Source organism: Rutidosis leptorrhynchoides, chromosome 3 (assembly GCF_046630445.1).
Source record: "Rutidosis leptorrhynchoides isolate AG116_Rl617_1_P2 chromosome 3, CSIRO_AGI_Rlap_v1, whole genome shotgun sequence".
Classification (NCBI taxonomy): Eukaryota; Viridiplantae; Streptophyta; class Magnoliopsida; order Asterales; family Asteraceae; genus Rutidosis; species Rutidosis leptorrhynchoides.
The window spans coordinates 163,346,680-163,365,508 of record NC_092335.1 but is presented as its reverse complement, the minus strand read 5'-3'; the positions used below and the strand labels follow the sequence as shown (position 1 = coordinate 163,365,508).

Sequence of the window (18,829 nt, the reverse complement as noted above, 5' to 3'; positions counted from 1 at the left end):
CTAATGAGATACATACTTATAATAAAATCATGTTAACTATATATATAACCATATATATGTCATCGTATAGTTTTTACAAGTTTTAACGTTCGTGAATCACCGGTCAACTTGGGTGGTCAATTGTCTATATGAAACCTATTTCAATTAATCAAGTCTTAACAAGTTTGATTGCTTAACATGTTGGAAACACTTAATCATGTAAATAACAATTTCATTTAATATACATATATATAAACATGGAAAAGTTTGGGTCAGTACACCATGCTTTTGAGCTATGATCGTCTAAATTGGGCCCTTCCATGTTGTTTAGCAAAAAAAGTCTCAGTATCATTTTTCTCGAAAAGTCCTTTAAAGTATTTATATTGTTCTGATTTAATGTCGTCGGATTTAGATGTCCAAATCCCCGCGGCATTAACACCATGAATATTGTTTTTATGTTGCCTCCGACGGATACATGAATGGAAGAACTTGCTATTTTCATCACCTTCTAACACCCATTTAAATATAGCCTTTTGTTTAAGCATCTCTACATGTGTTTTCTCTTTTTGCAGAAGTGTTTCACGATACTTCATCCAATTTTCATGTTGATCTTCATTAAGGTTAATTATCTTGGCTTTGGTTTCCCAATCAGTCACAACTTTTGTTAGTTCATCAATTTTCACTTTTAGTTTACCTTGTGAGGTGGAATACCATTTTTGAAGTTCTTGTTTAACATTTTTTAATTTATCACGGAAGATACAATCTGGCTTCTTACTATTAACCTTTAATGACCATGCTGATTTAACAACCTCAAATGCACCTTTGTGTTTTATCCATTCATCAAAAACTTTTATAGGTTTAGGCCTAAAATCTATATCACCATCTTTAAGGACAATGGGACAGTGGTCGTGTGTTTCTTGTCTAAAGCTATTGCATTTATGTTGGGCCATTTTTGCATAAAACTTTCCGAGATAAGGAATCTATCAACTTCCTAAATTTCCTTCTGTTATCGCTGATTCGAGTGTATATTCTACCCCCGAGTGGTACATCAAGCAAGGCGTTATCTTTGATGAAATCATTGAATAATTTAGCCCTCCTTTGTAAAAATATGAATGATGAATACAGGGGTCTAAATGAGCTGAGTCGAGCAAAACTTAATAGTGTTTGAGCCCGGCTCTTTTTTTTATAAAAGCTCGAGTTTGAATCAAGCCTCAATTTTTTAGCTCGAGCTTGACTCGTGATATATGTTGAAAGCTTGAGCTAGACTCGAGATAAACTCGTTATTTATCAAAAAATTTAGCTTGACTCGTTAGAGCTTGTTAAATTAGATTAAAAAAATGAGATTGATATTATTTGCTACTCCGTATTTGCAAAAGAAAAGTAATTGTGTGATAAGGGTAAAATAATTCACCACGAGTGGGTGTTTTATATTGATGTATTTATACACTGTTTACAAATAAGGGATAAGAACAAATATGTAACAAACAAGATAACAACTACAACAAACAACCCTAGACTATCGGCTAAACCACCCCCCCTCCCTCTTTTCAAGCGAAGAGGTGGTGGTCCAACACGAAACTTGTCCCAAAATGATTCAAACAACGGTCTTGAGAGGCTTTTGGTAAAAATGTATGCTAGCTGTAGGGTTGTAGGAACGAATTTTGTATACAAGCGACCCAAGGAGACAAAATGAAATGATAGTCTATATCGATATGCTTGAAACGCTTACGAGAGACCGGATTCTGACTAAGGAAAATGGCGCTTTTATTGTCACATAAGATAGTTGGGCGAGTAGGTGGAATAACATGGAGTTCTTTGAACAGGTGAGTAATCCATACCATTTCAGAAGCGGTGTTTGCTAATGCCCGATATTCTGACTCACAACTCGATCTTGCAACAGTTGGTTGCTTTTTAGCGCTCCAAGAGACAAGATTTCCACCAAGAAAAATAGAATAACCGTAAGTGGATCTACGTGTTTCAATGCACCTTGCCCAATCCGCATCCGAGTAACCAAGTAACCAAGGCGATGGTGCATGAGAAAAGGTTAAGCCGAAGGTTAAGGTACCTTTGACATATCTAAGTATTCGTTTGACTGCCTGAAAGTGATCCGTGGTTGGAGCTTGTAAGAACTGACTTACTTGATTCACGGCATATGAGAGATCCGGCCGAGTGATAGTAAGGTATTGGTGAGCACCAATTAAAGAGCGATAGTGAGTAGGATCTGAAAATGCAGTACCATGAGAGCTAAAATTTTTGGCAGTGGCTAAGGGCGTAGCAGCTGGTTTAGAGTCCAGCAAATCAGCACGAGCTAGTATGTCTCTAGCATACTTAGTTTGACTTAGGAATAGCCCCGTAGGTGTATCAGTAACTTCGAGACCAAGAAAGTAGTTAAGCTTCCCAAGATCCTTTATTGAGAATTCATCATTTAACCGTGAGATAAAGGTTTAAATAGTAGTCGAATGATTACCAGTAAGGATGATATCGTCAACGTAAACCAAGAGATTTTGTCAATGTCATCAACCGGATGACCAATTGCAGCAAGTTGGTCACAGATAAACTTGAATTTTTGGTAATAATCCGAAACTGAGGAGTTTCCCTTTTTAAGCTGGCGAAGAGTATCCCTAAGAGTATGCATACACTCAATCGAATCATGACTATAGTGTTTCTCTAGGGCAGTCAAGACAGCATATGCATCAGTGAGACATAAAATAATGGACATGGATTCCTCCGATAGTGAGGCCTGAATGATGAGTAGGGCACGCTGGTCGCCATCTTTCCAGGTTGTGTACTTTGGATTTACAGAGATAGTGTCATTGACAGTAATCGTGGGTGACGGTTTAGGTTTTGTTGCCGTCAATGTAACCGGCCAATTTTTGGTAGGATAAGAGTGGCAACAATTGATGTCGCCAGAGAAGGTAATTGGTGGATGAAAGTTTGATTGTAATCATGCGAAGAATTGTGTTGAGAGGTAATGTCACACCCCAAATAGGGCCTAGGGTATTTGTGACTAATTATATCAAATCACAGTTGTATAAATGAGAATGACTCTATATGAGACGTTTTGAATAAAACATTTATTAATAAAATAGCGGAAGCATTAAAAGTTTTACATCAAATTTCAACTGAAATAATAATAATAGTCTTAATGCAAAGTAAATGTAATGAAATGAAGACTCCATGTAGCAGCATTCAATTCATCAAATAGCAGTCATGGCAATCATCTTATTCGACACCTGAGACAAAACATGCTTAAAGTGTCAATCAAAAAGGTTGAGTGAAGTTCATAGGTTTAACAAAAAGTTTGACCGTTGTTTTAGACCACAAGATTTAGTTTGTAAAGTTCATCTCGAAAGATCGAAAGAAATAGTTATGCCAATTCGTGATATTTAAACTAAACGATAGTATGCCTCATGACAAGTTAGTTCTACTTGTCGGTTTAATTTCATTATCAAGTAATACAAAGACATAGTCAAATGTATGAGGGACGTTACTCCCAATAGGCCTACCCCCAATAAATAAGCATGCCGCAGCACTTAAAAATATCACTGTAGGGACTTAGTCGGACATAGCCGGGTATAGCATAGTTTTAACAGTTGGTACTGATATTTAGACTAGACTTTCAAGTTTACCCCGTGTCAAGTTATCGTTTATACTTGCCGGTTGGGGGCTTGCTGGTCACAGCCCAACATATCACAGTTTAATAGTTGATACGTGTAAGTACTTATATTTAGACTAGACTTTCAAGTTTACCCCGTAACAAGTTATCGTTTATACTTATCGGTTGGGGGCTTGCTGGTCATAGCCCAATATATCACAGTTTAATAGTTAATACGTGTAAAATAGTTATAAAAGTTGTGCATGTATTCTCACCCCAAAAGTTATAAAACAGTTATGAAATAGTAAAAGGTGGGGCTATGAATTCACGTATATAAATATTGTAAAACAGTTATTAAAATATTGCATGTTAAAAATTTAAAAGCAAGCATGTGTCTCACCCCATAGTTTCAACACAGTAATGAAATAGTAAAAAGTGGGGCTATGAAATTCACCTTAAATAGCAGTTGAAGTATTCCACGCAAGAAAGGAAAGTAAAGCAAGTAAGTGACCGGGATATCAACTAGAAGTAGTTCTTCAAGAGAGAAATGAGAGATTAAGGTGCAAGTTTGAAATGAGAAGTGTATGTGGTATTTATAGTTGAAAATGTTAGGTAAAAAAATAAAATAATAAAAGTAGTTTGTATTTTTTTTAAAAGTAAATCTTAAAAGTTAAAATAAGAAAAAGTAGTTTGTATTTTTATTAAAAGTAAATCTTAAAAGTTAAAATAAGAAAAAGTAGTTTGTATTTTTATTAAAAGTAAATCTTGAAAGTTAAAATAAGAAAAAGTAGTTTGTAATTTTATTAAAAGTAAATCTTAAAAGTTAAAATAAGAAAAAGTAGTTTGTAATTTTATTAAAAGTAAATCTTAAAAGTTAAAATAAAAAGTAGTTTGTATTTTTATTAAAAGTAAATCTTAAAAGTTAAAATAAGAAAAAGTAGTTTGTATTTTTATTAAAAGTAAATCTTAAAAGTTAAAATAAGAAAAAGTAGTTTGTATTTTTATTAAAAGTAAATCTTAAAAAGTTAAAATAAGAAAAAGTAGTTTGTATTTTTATTAAAAGTAAATCTTAAAAGAAAAAGTAGTTTGTATTTTTATTAAAAGTAAATCTTAAAAGAAAAAGTAGTTTGTATTTTTATTAAAAGTAAATCTTAAAAGAAAAAGTAGTTTGTATTTTTATTAAAAGTAAACCTTAAAAGTTAAAATAAGAAAAAGTAGTTTGTATTTTTATTAAAAGTAAATCTTAAAAGTTAAAATAAGAAAAAGTAGTTTGTATTTTTATTAAAAGTAAATCTTAAAAGGTAAAATAAGAAAAAGTAGTTTGTTTTGTATTTTTATTAAAAGTAAATCTTAAAAGTTAAAATAAGAAAAAGTAGTTTGTATTTTTATTAAAAGTAAATCTTAAAAGAAAAAGTAGTTTGTATTTTTATTAAAAGTAAATCAAAGTAGTTTTTATTTTTATTAAAAGTAAATCTTAAAAGAAAAAGTAGTTGTATTTTTAATAAAAGTAAATCTTAAAAGTTAAAATAAGAAAAAGTAGTTTGTATTTTTATTAAAACTAAATCTTAAAAGTTAAAATAAGAAAAAGTAGTTTGTATTTTTATTAAAAGTTAAAATAAGAAAAAGTAGTTTGTATTTTTGTATTTATTTATTAAAAGTAGATATAGTTTTGATTTTTTTTATAAAATTCTAAAAAAAATCGTTTAATACATTTCTAAGAACATTTAACATTTTATTTCTATATTTGTTTAATTATTAAATACGAATTTTATATAAAAATTATTATTATATTTAGTTTTTATAATTAAAATTAAAATTTATGATTATTACTTTATAGTTTTTATTAGTTTTATAAATGTTATAATATTATTTTTTATTTAGTTAATTATATATTCTATTAACTAAATAACAAAAGTAATATAAATATTATATATATATATATATATTCATTGATGTAATTATGTTATATTATATAACATAACCTTACTTATAATATTTATAATTATATTATTTATTTTAAGCGTACGTTTATTCGGTCAACGTTAAATTTATTCATATATAACAACTCTAGGTATTTTAGTAAAATCGGAAGTCGAAAAGTGAGGGTTGTTATAGTACCTACCCGTTAAAAGAAATTTCGTTCCGAAATTTAGTTTTTGCCATCAATCGGCGTTGTTCGTACATAGACGAGAATATTTACGTTTTATTTGGTCTTCACGTTCCCAGGTATGTTCGGGGCCTTTCGTGAATTCTAACGGATAGAATGTTGTTCTGTTTCATGCATTTAAATCATACGAACCCTAATTTCTTACAGGTCCTTCTATAAAGTGCATTTTATCATTAATGCGGAGGTTGTCTAAAGGATTAATAAGAGTGTCATTTGACTAGGTTATCCTCAAAAGGGATGATGGTGCTATACGAGCATTTTAGTAAACTGAACAAATGAAATGTGTTATGAATAGTATTGAGCTTATTTAAAACTTTGAGTGTTTATGCCACAATATTAGGGTAGACAAAACATAGAGGAGTTCATGAAAATCATAGTTATGAAGTTTGATAGAGATCTTCGTTGTTTAAGAATATTTTAATGATGAATATAAGTTAAAAAATAAAGTTTTATCACTACTGAATAATATGGATACAACGATTCGGTTATAGGAAGAGTATAAACGAAGCTATCGTAAAAGAGTGAATGAGAAAATTAAATGTTCGTCTTAACTTTTGACGTAGTCACGATTGAATTCCAGAATTCAAGGGTTTAAAGGAAATCTTCGTAATCTATAAGATTTGGTTCTCCGGTAATTACGGAAATTAGGATTTCTTTAATTAAATGCGGTAAATTTCCTCGATTACCGTGTCTGGAATTTCTCTATAAATTAGCGTTTTCCGTTTCATTATCTTCACCACTTCTATACTTTCTTCCTCAATTCATACTTCCAAAGATTGTGAAAATGCTCCATCCAGTTCTTATCCTGGATATTTTTCTTACTATCGTTTCAGTCATTCTTCTTTTTCATTTACCACCAGAGGAATTTGTTTTCTTCTACTATTACCTTGGGGTTATAGTGTTTTTAATTCTCCCGTGTCTTTACGTTGCAATACGTATTGATATACACGGTTTGTAATTTCGGTGTTCTTATCGGGCTTTGTATTTTCCCTTATTTGTCGGAGCTCTTTGCCTTTTTATTCTCTTCTCGACTCTAACTAAAGCGAGTAATGGTCCAGAATTCGTAGGTATGAAGTTTCGAATGAACATAATTAATGTTCTAAGAAAGCAATTGTAATAGCACGATCTTGATTTGTCAAATTACCAGAAAATCTGGAAAAGACCGAATCATCAAGAAATATATTTTCTTGATATGTTTAGAGGTTAAATAGAATGTAAGAGTCGTGTAACATGGCAAATGATGATTATAAAGTCTATGAATCATCATCTTCCATTTAAAAATTTAGCATGACTTACTGTAATATAATCGCGTTGGCATGACGTCATTATATTATACTAACTCATGCTTCAATTTCTAACACTTCTTCAAAACATTTATAATTTAAACTTGTATTTTACAGAATATAGAAACTAATACAGTTTCCTTTATGATGTAATAAAGATATTGCAAAGAGATAATTAATTGCGGACAAGAATAATTATGAAGATATCTTCAGAAATATCGAGGATATTTATGATGATATTTTTGGAATTTCTAAGTTCGAAAGTTGATGAAGAAAAATTTTCGCAAGCTTTTAACATGACTTCGGAGTAAGATATTCTCTAAAGATTTCATCGGATTCAGAATTATCTGGATTATTTGAATATAGGGTTTGGTCCTTGTATTTTTCCTTAGTCTCCATCATGGTTAGCTCAATCTGTTTTTTTTTTCAATACCAGATTTTCTTTTGAGCTTTTCCAACACACAATTTTTATTATCAAGCTTCTGGTCATTAAGATTATCTATAGCTTTTGCTGCTTCGTCAGCATTCTCAAGGTTAGCGGATCTGAATCGTTGATTATCAATCCGAGATGTTTTCAAGAATTTTGAAGAATGTACAATGTAACATATTAATGTGAATGTTAGATATTTCTTGGGTATTACCTACCCGTTAAAATATTTTCACCATCAATAGTTTGTACAACAGAATATTAAATTACAATCTTTATAAAAATATGCGTACATATATATTTTCCTTCAGATGTAATCATGGATTTAATGAGTTAATATAATATTAAACTCATTTGATTTACGGTTGAAACGAGAATAAATAATCTCCAAAACTTTAGAGATTACATAATCGTCGCGGAATATTTCTTTAATGAAGTTATGACTCAATACTTCATCGTTCATTGTTTTTGATATACCTCGGTATATGAAGTTAATGCTCGTGAAATTCTTGTGAAATTCACAAGACACGAATAATGTTTTCTAGAAAGTTTCGAGTATATCGAAAATAAAAGTGTAAAATCAAACATGTATTTGAATAATACACTTGGTTTATTATGAAATGGAGTTTATTATGCTGAAGCAGTGATTAACGATTACTAAGTTATTAACGAAGGATGTACATCATAGCATATTAGTGATATGAATTAACCAAATAGTACATACTAGTTAAGATTCACACGTAATAGCTTAGTATGAAAAGGTTTATTATTGTTTCAAACTATATATATATAAAGTATACATATATAATTCTTCAGGAAGAATGAGTCAATACATCTTCACTCATTATTACTAATATTCCTTGGTATCTATGGGGCGTATGATGTTGATATCCGAGATACTGAGTGTGATGTTGAGGCGTGAGATGCGGATGTTGTTGTTGGTGAAGCTGATGTTGTTGGTGGTGATGCTGATGGTACTGGTGGTGCTGGTTATGTCGCTGGTGCTGCTGATGCTTGTAGAATTCGCACCATATTCTCCAGAGCTACCACTCGAGCGCGAAGCTCATTGACTTCTTCTACTATTCCGGGATGATTGGCAGTTCCGACAAGGGGGTGAATAAGATCTAGAATTTTAGATATTATATATTCGTGACTGGATATCCTAGAAATGAGGGTGAAAATAGTGTTTCGAACGGGTTCGCCGATAAGTGCTTCAGGTTCTTCACCAAGAGGTGAATTCGGTTGGTGGAAGGGATCACCTTCTTCTTGTCTCCATTGATTAAGTTTACTACGAACCCATCCCCAATTCATCCAAAATAAATGATGGCTGATTGGTTGGTTCATTCCGGTTACGCTGCCATTGGAGCTTGAGGAATCAGATGAGAAATCCATATTATGTGATCGGATAAGGGTTTCGATATGAGATTAGTGTTGAATACTGGATGATATATCCGTTTCCTTGAATACGTGTATATAGTAAAAAGATTTCCGTAATTTACGAAGGGAATTTAGGAAAAGTGTTAGACAAAGTCTATTGGGATAGATACGATAAGATATAATAAGATATGATGTGTTTATACTCTAATAATGGCAGTATGACGTGTCGAGATCATAAAGTGATAAGTATGTAATCTAATAATCTTTTGATTAAAGACTTTCAATTCGTATACTGTGATAACCCAATGACATTTTTTGGTTTGCAAACCGATGCATAAAGGCATATAGGTACGTGATATAACAGGGAGTTACATACGTTTGAGTGTGAGTAGTAACAAATATAGGAGTTTCAAAAATCATGGATAATATTTCATGTAATACATATGTAATACACAAAACCATGATAGATGACATAGGAATGTCAAGAATTTCAGAAATCATGGTGTCGCATTTAAATGCGGTGGCGTAATTGGATAGTACTTAGGAAAATTCTTAGATTGGCTTGGCATTCTAAGATAAGTAAAGTTTCTAAAGTATAGTGTAGAATTTAACAGTTAAAGGCAACAATTAAAGGTACTATGGTCAAGGAAAGTTGTAGTCCTACATTGCTAAGGTACCTAATTGTATAAGGCACACATAAAATGCAATCCTGGTTCTCTACAACAACTCTGCTCTGATACCAATCTGTTACACCCCCAAATAGGGCCTAGGGTATTTGTGACTAATTATATCAAATCACAGTTGTATAAACGAGAACGACTCTATATGAGATGTTTTGAATAAAACATTTATTAATAAAATAGCGGAAGCATTAAAAGTTTTACATCAAATTTAAACAGAAATAATAATAATAGTCTTAATGCAAAGTAAATGTAATGAAATGAAGACTCCATGTAGCAGCATTCAATTCATCAAATAGCAGTCATGGCAATCATCTTATTCGTCACCTGAGATAAAACATGCTTAAAGTGTCAACCAAAAAGGTTGAGTAAAGTTCATAGGTTTAACAAAAAGTTTGACGGTTGTTTTAGACCACAAGATTTAGTTTGTAAAGTTGATCTCGAAAGATCGAAAGAAATAGTTATGCCAATTCGTGATATTTAAACTAAACGATAGTATGCCCCATGACAAGTTAGTTCTACTTGTCGGTTTAATTTCATTATCAGGTAATACAAAGACATAGTCAAATGTATCAGGGACATTACTCCCGATAGGCCTACCCCCAATAAATAAGCATGCCGCAGCACTTAAAAATATCACTGTAGGGACTTAGTCGGATATAGCCGGGTATAGCATAGTTTTAACAGCTGGTACTGATATTTAGACTAGACTTTCAAGTTTACCCCGTGTCAAGTTATCATTTATACTTTTCGGTTGGGGGCTTGCTGGTCATAGCCCAACATATCACAGTTTAATAGTTGATACGTGTAAGTACTGATATTTAGACTAGACTTTCAAGTTTACCCCTTAACAAGTTATCGTTTATACTTATCGGTTGGGGGCTTGCTGGTCATAGCCCAACATATCACAGTTTAATAGTTAATACGTGTAAAATAGTTATAAAAGTTGTGCATGTATTCTCACCCCAAAAGTTATAAAACAGTTATGAAACAGTAAAAAGTAGGGCTATGAATTCACGTATATAAATATTGTAAAACAGTTATTAAAATATTGCATGTTAAAAATTTAAAAGCAAGCATGTGTCTCACCCCATAGTTTCAACACAGTAATAAAATAGTAAAAAGTGGGGCTATGAAATTCACCTTAAATAGCAGTTGAAGTATTCCACGCAAGAAAGGAAAGTAAAGCAAGTAAGTGACCGGGATATCAACTAGAAGTAGTTCTTCAAGAGAGAAATGAGAGATTAAGGTGCAAGTTTGAAATGAGAAGTGTATGTGGTATTTATAGTTGAAAATGGTAGGTAAAAAAATAAAATAATAAAAGTAGTTTGTATTTTTATTAAAAGTAAATCTTAAAAGTTAAAATAAGAAAAAGTAGTTTGTATTTTTATTAAAAGTAAATCTTAAAAGTTAAAATAAGAAAAAGTAGTTTGTATTTTTATTAAAAGTAAATCTTAAAAGTTAAAATAAGAAAAAGTAGTTCGTATTTTTATTAAAAGTAAATCTTAAAAGTTAAAATAAGAAAAAGTAGTTTGTAATTTTATTAAAAGTAAATCTTAAAAGTTAAAATAAGAAAAAGTAGTTTGTAATTTTATTAAAAGTAAATCTTAAAAGTTAAAATAAAAAGTAGTTTGTATTTTTATTAAAAGTAAATCTTAAAAGTTAAAATAAGAAAATGTAGTTTGTATTTTTATCAAAAGTAAATCTTAAAAGTTAAAATAAGAAAAAGTAGTTTGTATTTTTATTAAAAGTAAATCTTAAAAGCTAAAATAAGAAAAAGTAGTTTGTATTTTTATTAAAAGTAATTCTTAAAAGAAAAAGTAGTTTGTATTTTTATTAAAAGTAAATCTTAAAAGAAAAAGTAGTTTGTATTTTTATTAAAAGTAAATCTTAAAAGAAAAAGTAGTTTGTATTTTTATTAAAAGTAAATCTTAAAAGTTAAAATAAGAAAAAGTAGTTTGTATTTTTATTAAAAGTAAATCTTAAAAGGTAAAATAAGAAAAAGTAGTTTGTATTTTTATTAAAAGTAAATCTTAAAAGTTAAAATAAGAAAAAGTAGTTTGTATTTTTATTAAAAGTAAATCTTAAAAGAAAAAGTAGTTTGTATTTTTATTAAAAGTAAATCTTAAAAGAAAAAGTAGTTTGTATTTTTATTAAAAGTAAATCAAAGTAGTTTGTATTTTTATTAAAAGTAAATCTTAAAAGAAAAAGTAGTTGTATTTTTATTAAAAGTAAATCTTAAAAGTTAAAATAAGAAAAAGTAGTTTGTATTTTTATTAAAAGTAAATCTTAAAAGTTAAAATAAGAAAAAGTAGTTTGTATTTTTATTAAAAGTTAAAATAAGAAAAAGTAGTTTGAATTTTTTTTTTATTAAAAATAGATATAGTTTTGATTTTTTTTTATAAAATTCTAAAAAAAATCATTTAATACATTTCTAAGAACATTTAACATTTTATTTCTATATTTGTTTAATTATTAAATACGAATTTTATATAAAAATTATTATTATATTTAGTTTTTATAATTAAAATTAAAATTTATGATTATTAATTTATAGTTTTTATTAGTTTTATAAATGTTATAATATTATTTATTATTTAGTTAATTATATATTCTATTAACTAAATAACAAAAGTAATATAAATATTATATATATATTTATTGATGTAATTATGTTATATTATATAACATAACCTTATTTATAATATTTATAATTATATTATTTATTTTAAGCGTACGTTTATTCGGTCAACGTTTAATTTATTCGTATATAACAACTCTAGGTATTTTAGTAAAATCGGAAGTCGAAAAGTGAGGGTTGTTATAGGTTAAGTACCATTGGTAGGGTTGGATGTTGTTGCAAACATCGTAAGAAAAAAGAAGCAGAATCGGAATAAGAGAATAAGAGGGACCGATGTTAGTCTGATACCATGTGATAAGGGTAAAACAATCCACCACCAGTAGGTGTTTTATATTGATGTATTTATACACTGTTTATAAATAAGGGATAAGGACATATATGTAACAAACAAGATAACAACTACAACAAACAACCCTAGACTATCTGTTAACAAATTGTTTGTAAAGAAGAGACGGTTGGTACCCAATAAGTTTAATCAAGATGCTGAATGGGAAAATGTTGAGGGTGCAGGTCCCAATTTTCTTGGGGAATCAAACAGGCCCGGCCAGAGGGTGTACAACATGTACAACCGCACAGGGCCCAACAATTTTAAGGGCCCAATACTTTTATGGTCAACAAAAAATATGGTGAAGAGAGGCAGGCAGAATTTAATGTCTAATTGGATTTGAAGCAATGCCCTATGCATACATGTGGACATGAGAGTCGGGCCCAACTCATCACTTAATTACTTTTGAAACAATGCGCTTGCTTTTATGATGTATCTTCTCTATCTCATCCTCCGATGTGGGATGACAAGACAATTCCAAGTTTCCAACTAAAATCTTTTACATGTGAATATATATAAAATCTTAAATAGTCATATTTCTTGAATAATATTTTGACACAAATTTCATTGGGCGAGTCCTACTAACCAACTATTATGCAAAGTGTAAAAAACACAGCTTCGAGGCTTCCTTATAAATCATTCTTTAATCTTTAAGTGACTCATCCTACAATGAAACCTATAAAGCTAAATCCCAAAACCACAAAGGGAGTATTAATCTAGAAACTTTTGAAATGAAACATTGCAAATTATGACGTTAGATGTCGTTTTTTTTAAATATCTTATATTATTCGTTGGGGACTAGGGGTCTTTTTTCACCTCGTTCTAAGTATTTAAATTCTCAGGACCGGTCTTATTATTCGTTAAGGTCTAGAGGCCTTTATTTCTGTCTCGTTCAGGGCACTTAAATTCTCGGGACCGGCCTTGGAATCAAATACAGCTGGTGAAGGTAATTAATTATATCAAGTCGCCTATCGATAACCTAGGAAATCAAAAGGAGGGACAGGATTTAGAGTGCTAAAATGGGCCCACGATAAATAAACATGTGCAGTTAAAATGTTTTTCTTGTTTGATTCCTTCTTAAAAGAGTCAACCAGACTGATAAATTTGTTCATATGAAAGTTAGAATCGTCAGTCGGTAATCCTTGAAATTTACAGATCATACTGACTAGTTTAATCATGTGTGAACTGATTCCTTTGGTTCCTAAGGTGATTGGTCCTCCTCTATCCTCTAAGCATGACTTATGCATAGAAGCAAGGGTATCTTGTTGTTCCATTTTTTTTTTTTTAGATTTTTCTGTTTTAGAAAGACTTAAAAATAACTTTTAGGAAATATTAATTTACTAAAATGATCGATAATTTAATAAAAACAATTATTCTTGAAATTCGGTCGCTAACGGACGGTTTTATTTGTGCGGTGTCGTTAGGTCACAGGATGTCCGATTCGGTAGCACACAGTGTCTTCATTTATTTATATTATGCGGGGCCTAAATTTACTTTTACTTTCTAAGGTGTAGAAGGTGTAAGTTAACCTAGTGTCGAATTTTATGCTGATTAACGAATTGAAGATCAAGTGGATAATTATCTTTTGGTTAAATTACCTGGATAAAAGATAGTAGTTGATTTTAGCTAAGTGTCCTAAATGCAGAAAAGTAAATAAAGTGGAAGGATATCCGGAGTATGCAGATCAGGGTAATGTTGACCAAGATATCAGTATTGGGCTAGGGAAAGGTAATTATGCTTATGTTAAGACTATGCTTAGATTGATGCAGATCTGGTTGGATGAGCCAATTACACAGACCTACTTATCTCTGAACTCTCGGAGTTCTCTTTGAGCAGTGAGAAGTATGTCACTTGGTCGTATAACTGAAGTGTAACAGTACCTCGGAGGTTATCCTCAGTAGCGTACTAGGTTTATTAGTGAGTTTAGCTCTAATCCTAACCCTCGTTATCAGTTTAGGTAACTGAATAACAACGTGCCGTGTTGATTGAACACTGATCACAAACGGAAGGAGTTCGTCGGTTTAAGTTAGAAAAAACCTTAAATGAAAACTAACAACCATTTCATCATACTAATGAGATCACAACAAATCAAATATTATACAGCATCACAATTAATATACTGATAGTAAAGCAGATAGAAACCTAATGAATACCTAAACAGTTGATATGACTAAGACCTAAGGCAACAATCAGACAAGAACATGCAATAGGCTTGGGTCATACAGTAAAGGCACTAACTAGATCTTAACAGCTCCTAAGAGGTCTTTTCGGAACAGTTAATAGGCATACTAGGTCATTCATGTCTCAATTCCTAGGTTCCGTGTCCTAAAAGTGCATTAGATGCCTCTCGGGAACTCCGGCCATACCGAGTTCATAGAATCTTCAGATACAGTATAACCAGGGGTCTTAATCCTATGAAGTAGCTAATTTCATATAGGTGGACAAGTCCTGATCACAACCTAAGTTGGTCAATCCTTAAGATGCTAGCATACAAATCTATCAAACTTCCTAGTTCAGTATTATAACAGTAATCGTACTATATTAACATAATTACGCTAACCCAAACTTCTATGATGGCAACATACAGATAAATTAAGCTATCATGGCAATATCGGAACGCATTATTAAACATAAAAGGTAAGAATACATGTTTAATACAAAAGAGAAGCGTTTCGGATAAAAACCTGAAAAGGCAGAACTTATCTGCCCGGGATCGCAGGGACTCACTGGATATCCTCCGAAAAATAAAAGCTAAGCTAACTACTTCTAAAAACTAACTAAAAGATTGAAAATATAAATTGAATTGCAAGTTGAGTGTGTGTTGGAATGGATGGAGAAGGCCCTTTAAATAGACCAGGTTTTGGCAGGCCGTATGGCTGGCAGGTCGTTTCTTAGGGGCGTTTGCTGGGCCGTGTGGCAGGCCGTACTCCATACTGGCAGGCAGTATGGCAGCCCGTATGGTAGGCCGTATCTGGTGCTGGTCAGCCTTGATTCACTGGATCGTAACTTGATTTCTTGTCTTTCACCGTTTTCGCTCTAGAATCTTCGTTTTAGCTCCGTTTTACTTGATTCTTTTTGCATCGCCTTTGTAATTACTTAATCTACAAAATCAACTGAAAAAGCGATAATTTTTCCGACAAAGTTTTAATCTTTATTGTTTTAGGGCTTAATTAAGGGGGTAAAAACGTGACTTTTTGCCCGATATCAAATACCCCACACTTAGCATTGCTTGTCCTCAAGCAAAAAAGCAGGAATATAAGGATCTTTCTAATAGATTCTCCCTTGCCCCACCCGTAGATCTTTTTATTATGAATTCATCAGAAGTCGGCACATCTTTCAAAAGTATTAGAAAAAGTTTCGAGCTTCGATGAATTGGTCGCTAGATTTCAATTGCGTCTATAGTGGAAAAGACGTACTTTCCAACTCTCAGATGTAGAGTATACATGATCAGGCTCCTCACTGACGGATCACTCATATCACTCAAGTGTTTAGGGTGTACTATTCTAATTGTATAGTCGCTCAGAAGCCAGTCGTGTAACAGTTCTCATCATAGGCTTGGTAAAGCATCGATATCTCCACCGGTTAAGTAAGGACGGCACTGATCTTCTTCCTAAGCATTCTTTCAAGATGAAGATGGGTTATAGGGTTTGGTTGAAAATTTATGAGTTTCGGTGAAAGGTATCCAGATCTTTTGATTTTTGAGAGAATTGATAGACTTTGATGAAATGTCCCGTTCATATTGATTATAAACGTTCCATATTAATTGATTTCGTCGCGAGGTTTTGACCTCTATATGAGACGTTTTTCAAAAACTGCATTCATTTTTAAAATAACCATAACCTTTATTTTATCGATAAAGGTTTAAAAAGTATTACGTAGATTATCAAATAATGATAATCTAAAATATACCGTTTACACACGACCATTACATAATGGTTTATAATAAGAATATATTACATCAAAAATAAGTTTCTTGAATGCAGTTTTTACATAATATCATACAAGCATGGACTCCAAATCTTTTCCTTATTTTAGTATGCAACAGTGGAAGCTCTTAATAATCACCTGAGAATAAACATGCTTAAAACGTCAACAAAAATGTTGGTGAGTTATAGTTTTAACCTATATATTATCAAATCATAATAATAGACCACAAGATTTCATATTTCAATATACATCCCATACATAGAGATAAAATTCATTCATATGGTGAACACCTGGTAACCGACATTAACAAGATGCATATAAGAATATCTCCTATCATTCCGAGAAATCCTTCGGACATGATAAAAAATGAATTCGAAGTACTAAAGCATCCGGTACTTTGGATGGGGTTCGTTAGGCCCAATAGATCTATCTTTAGGATTCGTGTCAATTAGTAGATCGGTTTACTAATTCTTAGGCTACCAAGCAAAAGGGGCATATTCGGCTTCGATCATTCACTCATATAATGTAGTTTCAATTACTTGTGTCTATTTCGTAAAACATTTATAAAACTGCATGTATTCTCATCCCAAAATATTAGATTTTAAAAGTGGGACTATAACTCACTTTCACAGATTTTTACTTCCTCGGGAAGTAAGACTTGGACACTGGTCGATTCACGAACCTATAACAAATATGTACATATATATCAAAGTATGTTCAAAATATATTTACAACACTTTTAATACATTTTGATGTTTTAAGTTTATTAAGTCAGCTGTCCTCGTTAGTAACCTACAACTAGTTATCCACAGTTAGATGTACAGAAATAAATCGATATATATTATCTTGAATCAATCCACGACCCAGTGTATACACGTCTCAGGCTAGATCACAACTCAAAGTATATATATTTTTGGAATCAACCTCAACCCTGTATAGCTAACTCCAACATTACTGCATATAGAGTGTCTATGGTTGTTCCAAATAATATATATACATGGGTCGATATGATATGTCAAAACATTTGCATACGTGTCTATGGTATCCCAAGATTACATAATATATTATAATACATATATAATACAATATAAGTTAGCTAGGATATGATTTGTATAGAATTGTTAATATTTCCCGTAGCTACAAAAATCAAAAAATATCCAATCTTGTTTTACCTATAACTTCTTCATTTTAAATCCGTTTTGAGTGAATCAAATTTCTATGGTTTCATATTGAACTATATTTTATGAATCTAAACAGAAAAATTATAGGTTTATAGTCAGAAATATAAGTTACAAGTCATTTTTGTAAGAGGTAGTCATTTCAGTCGAAAGAACGACGTCTTGATGACCATTTTGAAAAACATACTTCCACTTTTAGTTTAACCATGATTTTTGGATATAGTTTCATGTTCATAAGAAAAATCATTTTCCCAGAAGAACAACTTTTAAATCAAAGTTTATCATAGTTTTTAATTATCAAATCCAAAACAGCTCGCGGTGTTACTACGACGGCGTATGTCCAGTTTTACGGTGTTTTTTGTGTTTCCAGGTTTTAAATCATTAAGTTATCATATCATATAGATATAGAAAATGTGTTTAGTTGATTTTAAAAGTCAAGTTAGAAGGATTAACTTTTGTTTGCGAACAAGTTTAGAATTAACTAAACTATGTTCTAGTGATTTCAAGTTTAAACCTTCGAATAAGATAGCTTTATATGTATGAATCGAATGATGTTAAGAACATCATTACTACCTCAAGTTTTGTGGATAAACCTACTGGAAAAGAGACAAATGGATCTAGCTTTAAAGGATCTTGGATGGCTTGAAAGTTCTTGAAGTAGAATCATGACACGAAAACAAGTTCAAGTAAGATTTTCACTCGAAATAAGATTGTTATAGTTATAGAAATTGAATCAAAGTTTGAATATGAGTATTACCTTATATTAGAAAGATATATTACTGTAGATAAGAAATATTTCTTGAGGTTGGATGATCACTGTAAGCCCCGAATATTCGTAGTGTACATATGTGTATATGAGTTACTCAAGTTTGGGGTTGTGTTGCACATAATTAAAAAAGACAAAAGATGCTGAACTGGGAGGGATGCGCGCCGCGCGGCTAGGTGGCGCACCGCGCCATCTGTCTGTGACAGATTCTCTCTTTCTTTTAAATTGGATATTTTGAGGGTATTTTGGTAAAATCACTTGGAGGCTGAATTTATTACCCTAGATCAGTTTTGGGGAGCTCATTTACTACTCCCACAACAACCCCATCTTCTCCAATTAAACTCTAGAGTGAGAGTGCAATCCTTGAGAGAGAAAGCTCCATCAAAGGGTGAAAGGGGTTGAATCGGGTCTTAGTGCGAGTTCTAAAGTCGTTCATCTAGTCGCTAGCTACGTAGTGATTGTGTTGGTAAGTTCTAAAACCTAG

The 18,829-nt window shown here is 31.4% G+C and overlaps 2 protein-coding genes across 2 annotated transcripts; both read right to left on the bottom strand.

Annotated features, from left to right (window-relative positions):
• Positions 1-272: 272 nt before the first annotated feature.
• Positions 273-929, bottom strand: LOC139900566 (uncharacterized). Its single transcript, XM_071883333.1, has one exon. The coding sequence runs from the start codon at positions 927-929 to the stop codon at positions 273-275; it is 657 nt and encodes a 218-aa protein (XP_071739434.1).
• A 684-nt stretch (positions 930-1,613) lies between these two features.
• Positions 1,614-2,698, bottom strand: LOC139900565 (uncharacterized mitochondrial protein AtMg00810-like). Its single transcript, XM_071883332.1, has 2 exons — positions 2,447-2,698; positions 1,614-2,384 (listed from the first exon to the last, which is right to left on the bottom strand). The coding sequence occupies exons 1-2, from the start codon at positions 2,696-2,698 to the stop codon at positions 1,614-1,616; spliced, it is 1,023 nt and encodes a 340-aa protein (XP_071739433.1).
• Between the last annotated feature and the right edge of the window lie 16,131 nt (positions 2,699-18,829).

What these genes read in the sequence shown, in the direction of transcription:
- LOC139900566 (XM_071883333.1), bottom strand. Translation starts at nt 929, where the DNA reads ATGGCCCAACATAAATGCAATAGCTTTAGACAAGAAACACACGACCAC.
- LOC139900565 (XM_071883332.1), bottom strand. Translation starts at nt 2,698, where the DNA reads ATGTCCATTATTTTATGTCTCACTGATGCATATGCTGTCTTGACTGCC. An exon ending in TGACGATATCATCCTTACTG is followed by an intron (nt 2,385 to 2,446) that starts GTAATCATTCGA and finishes TTCTCAATAAAG; the next exon opens with GATCTTGGGAAGCTTAACTA.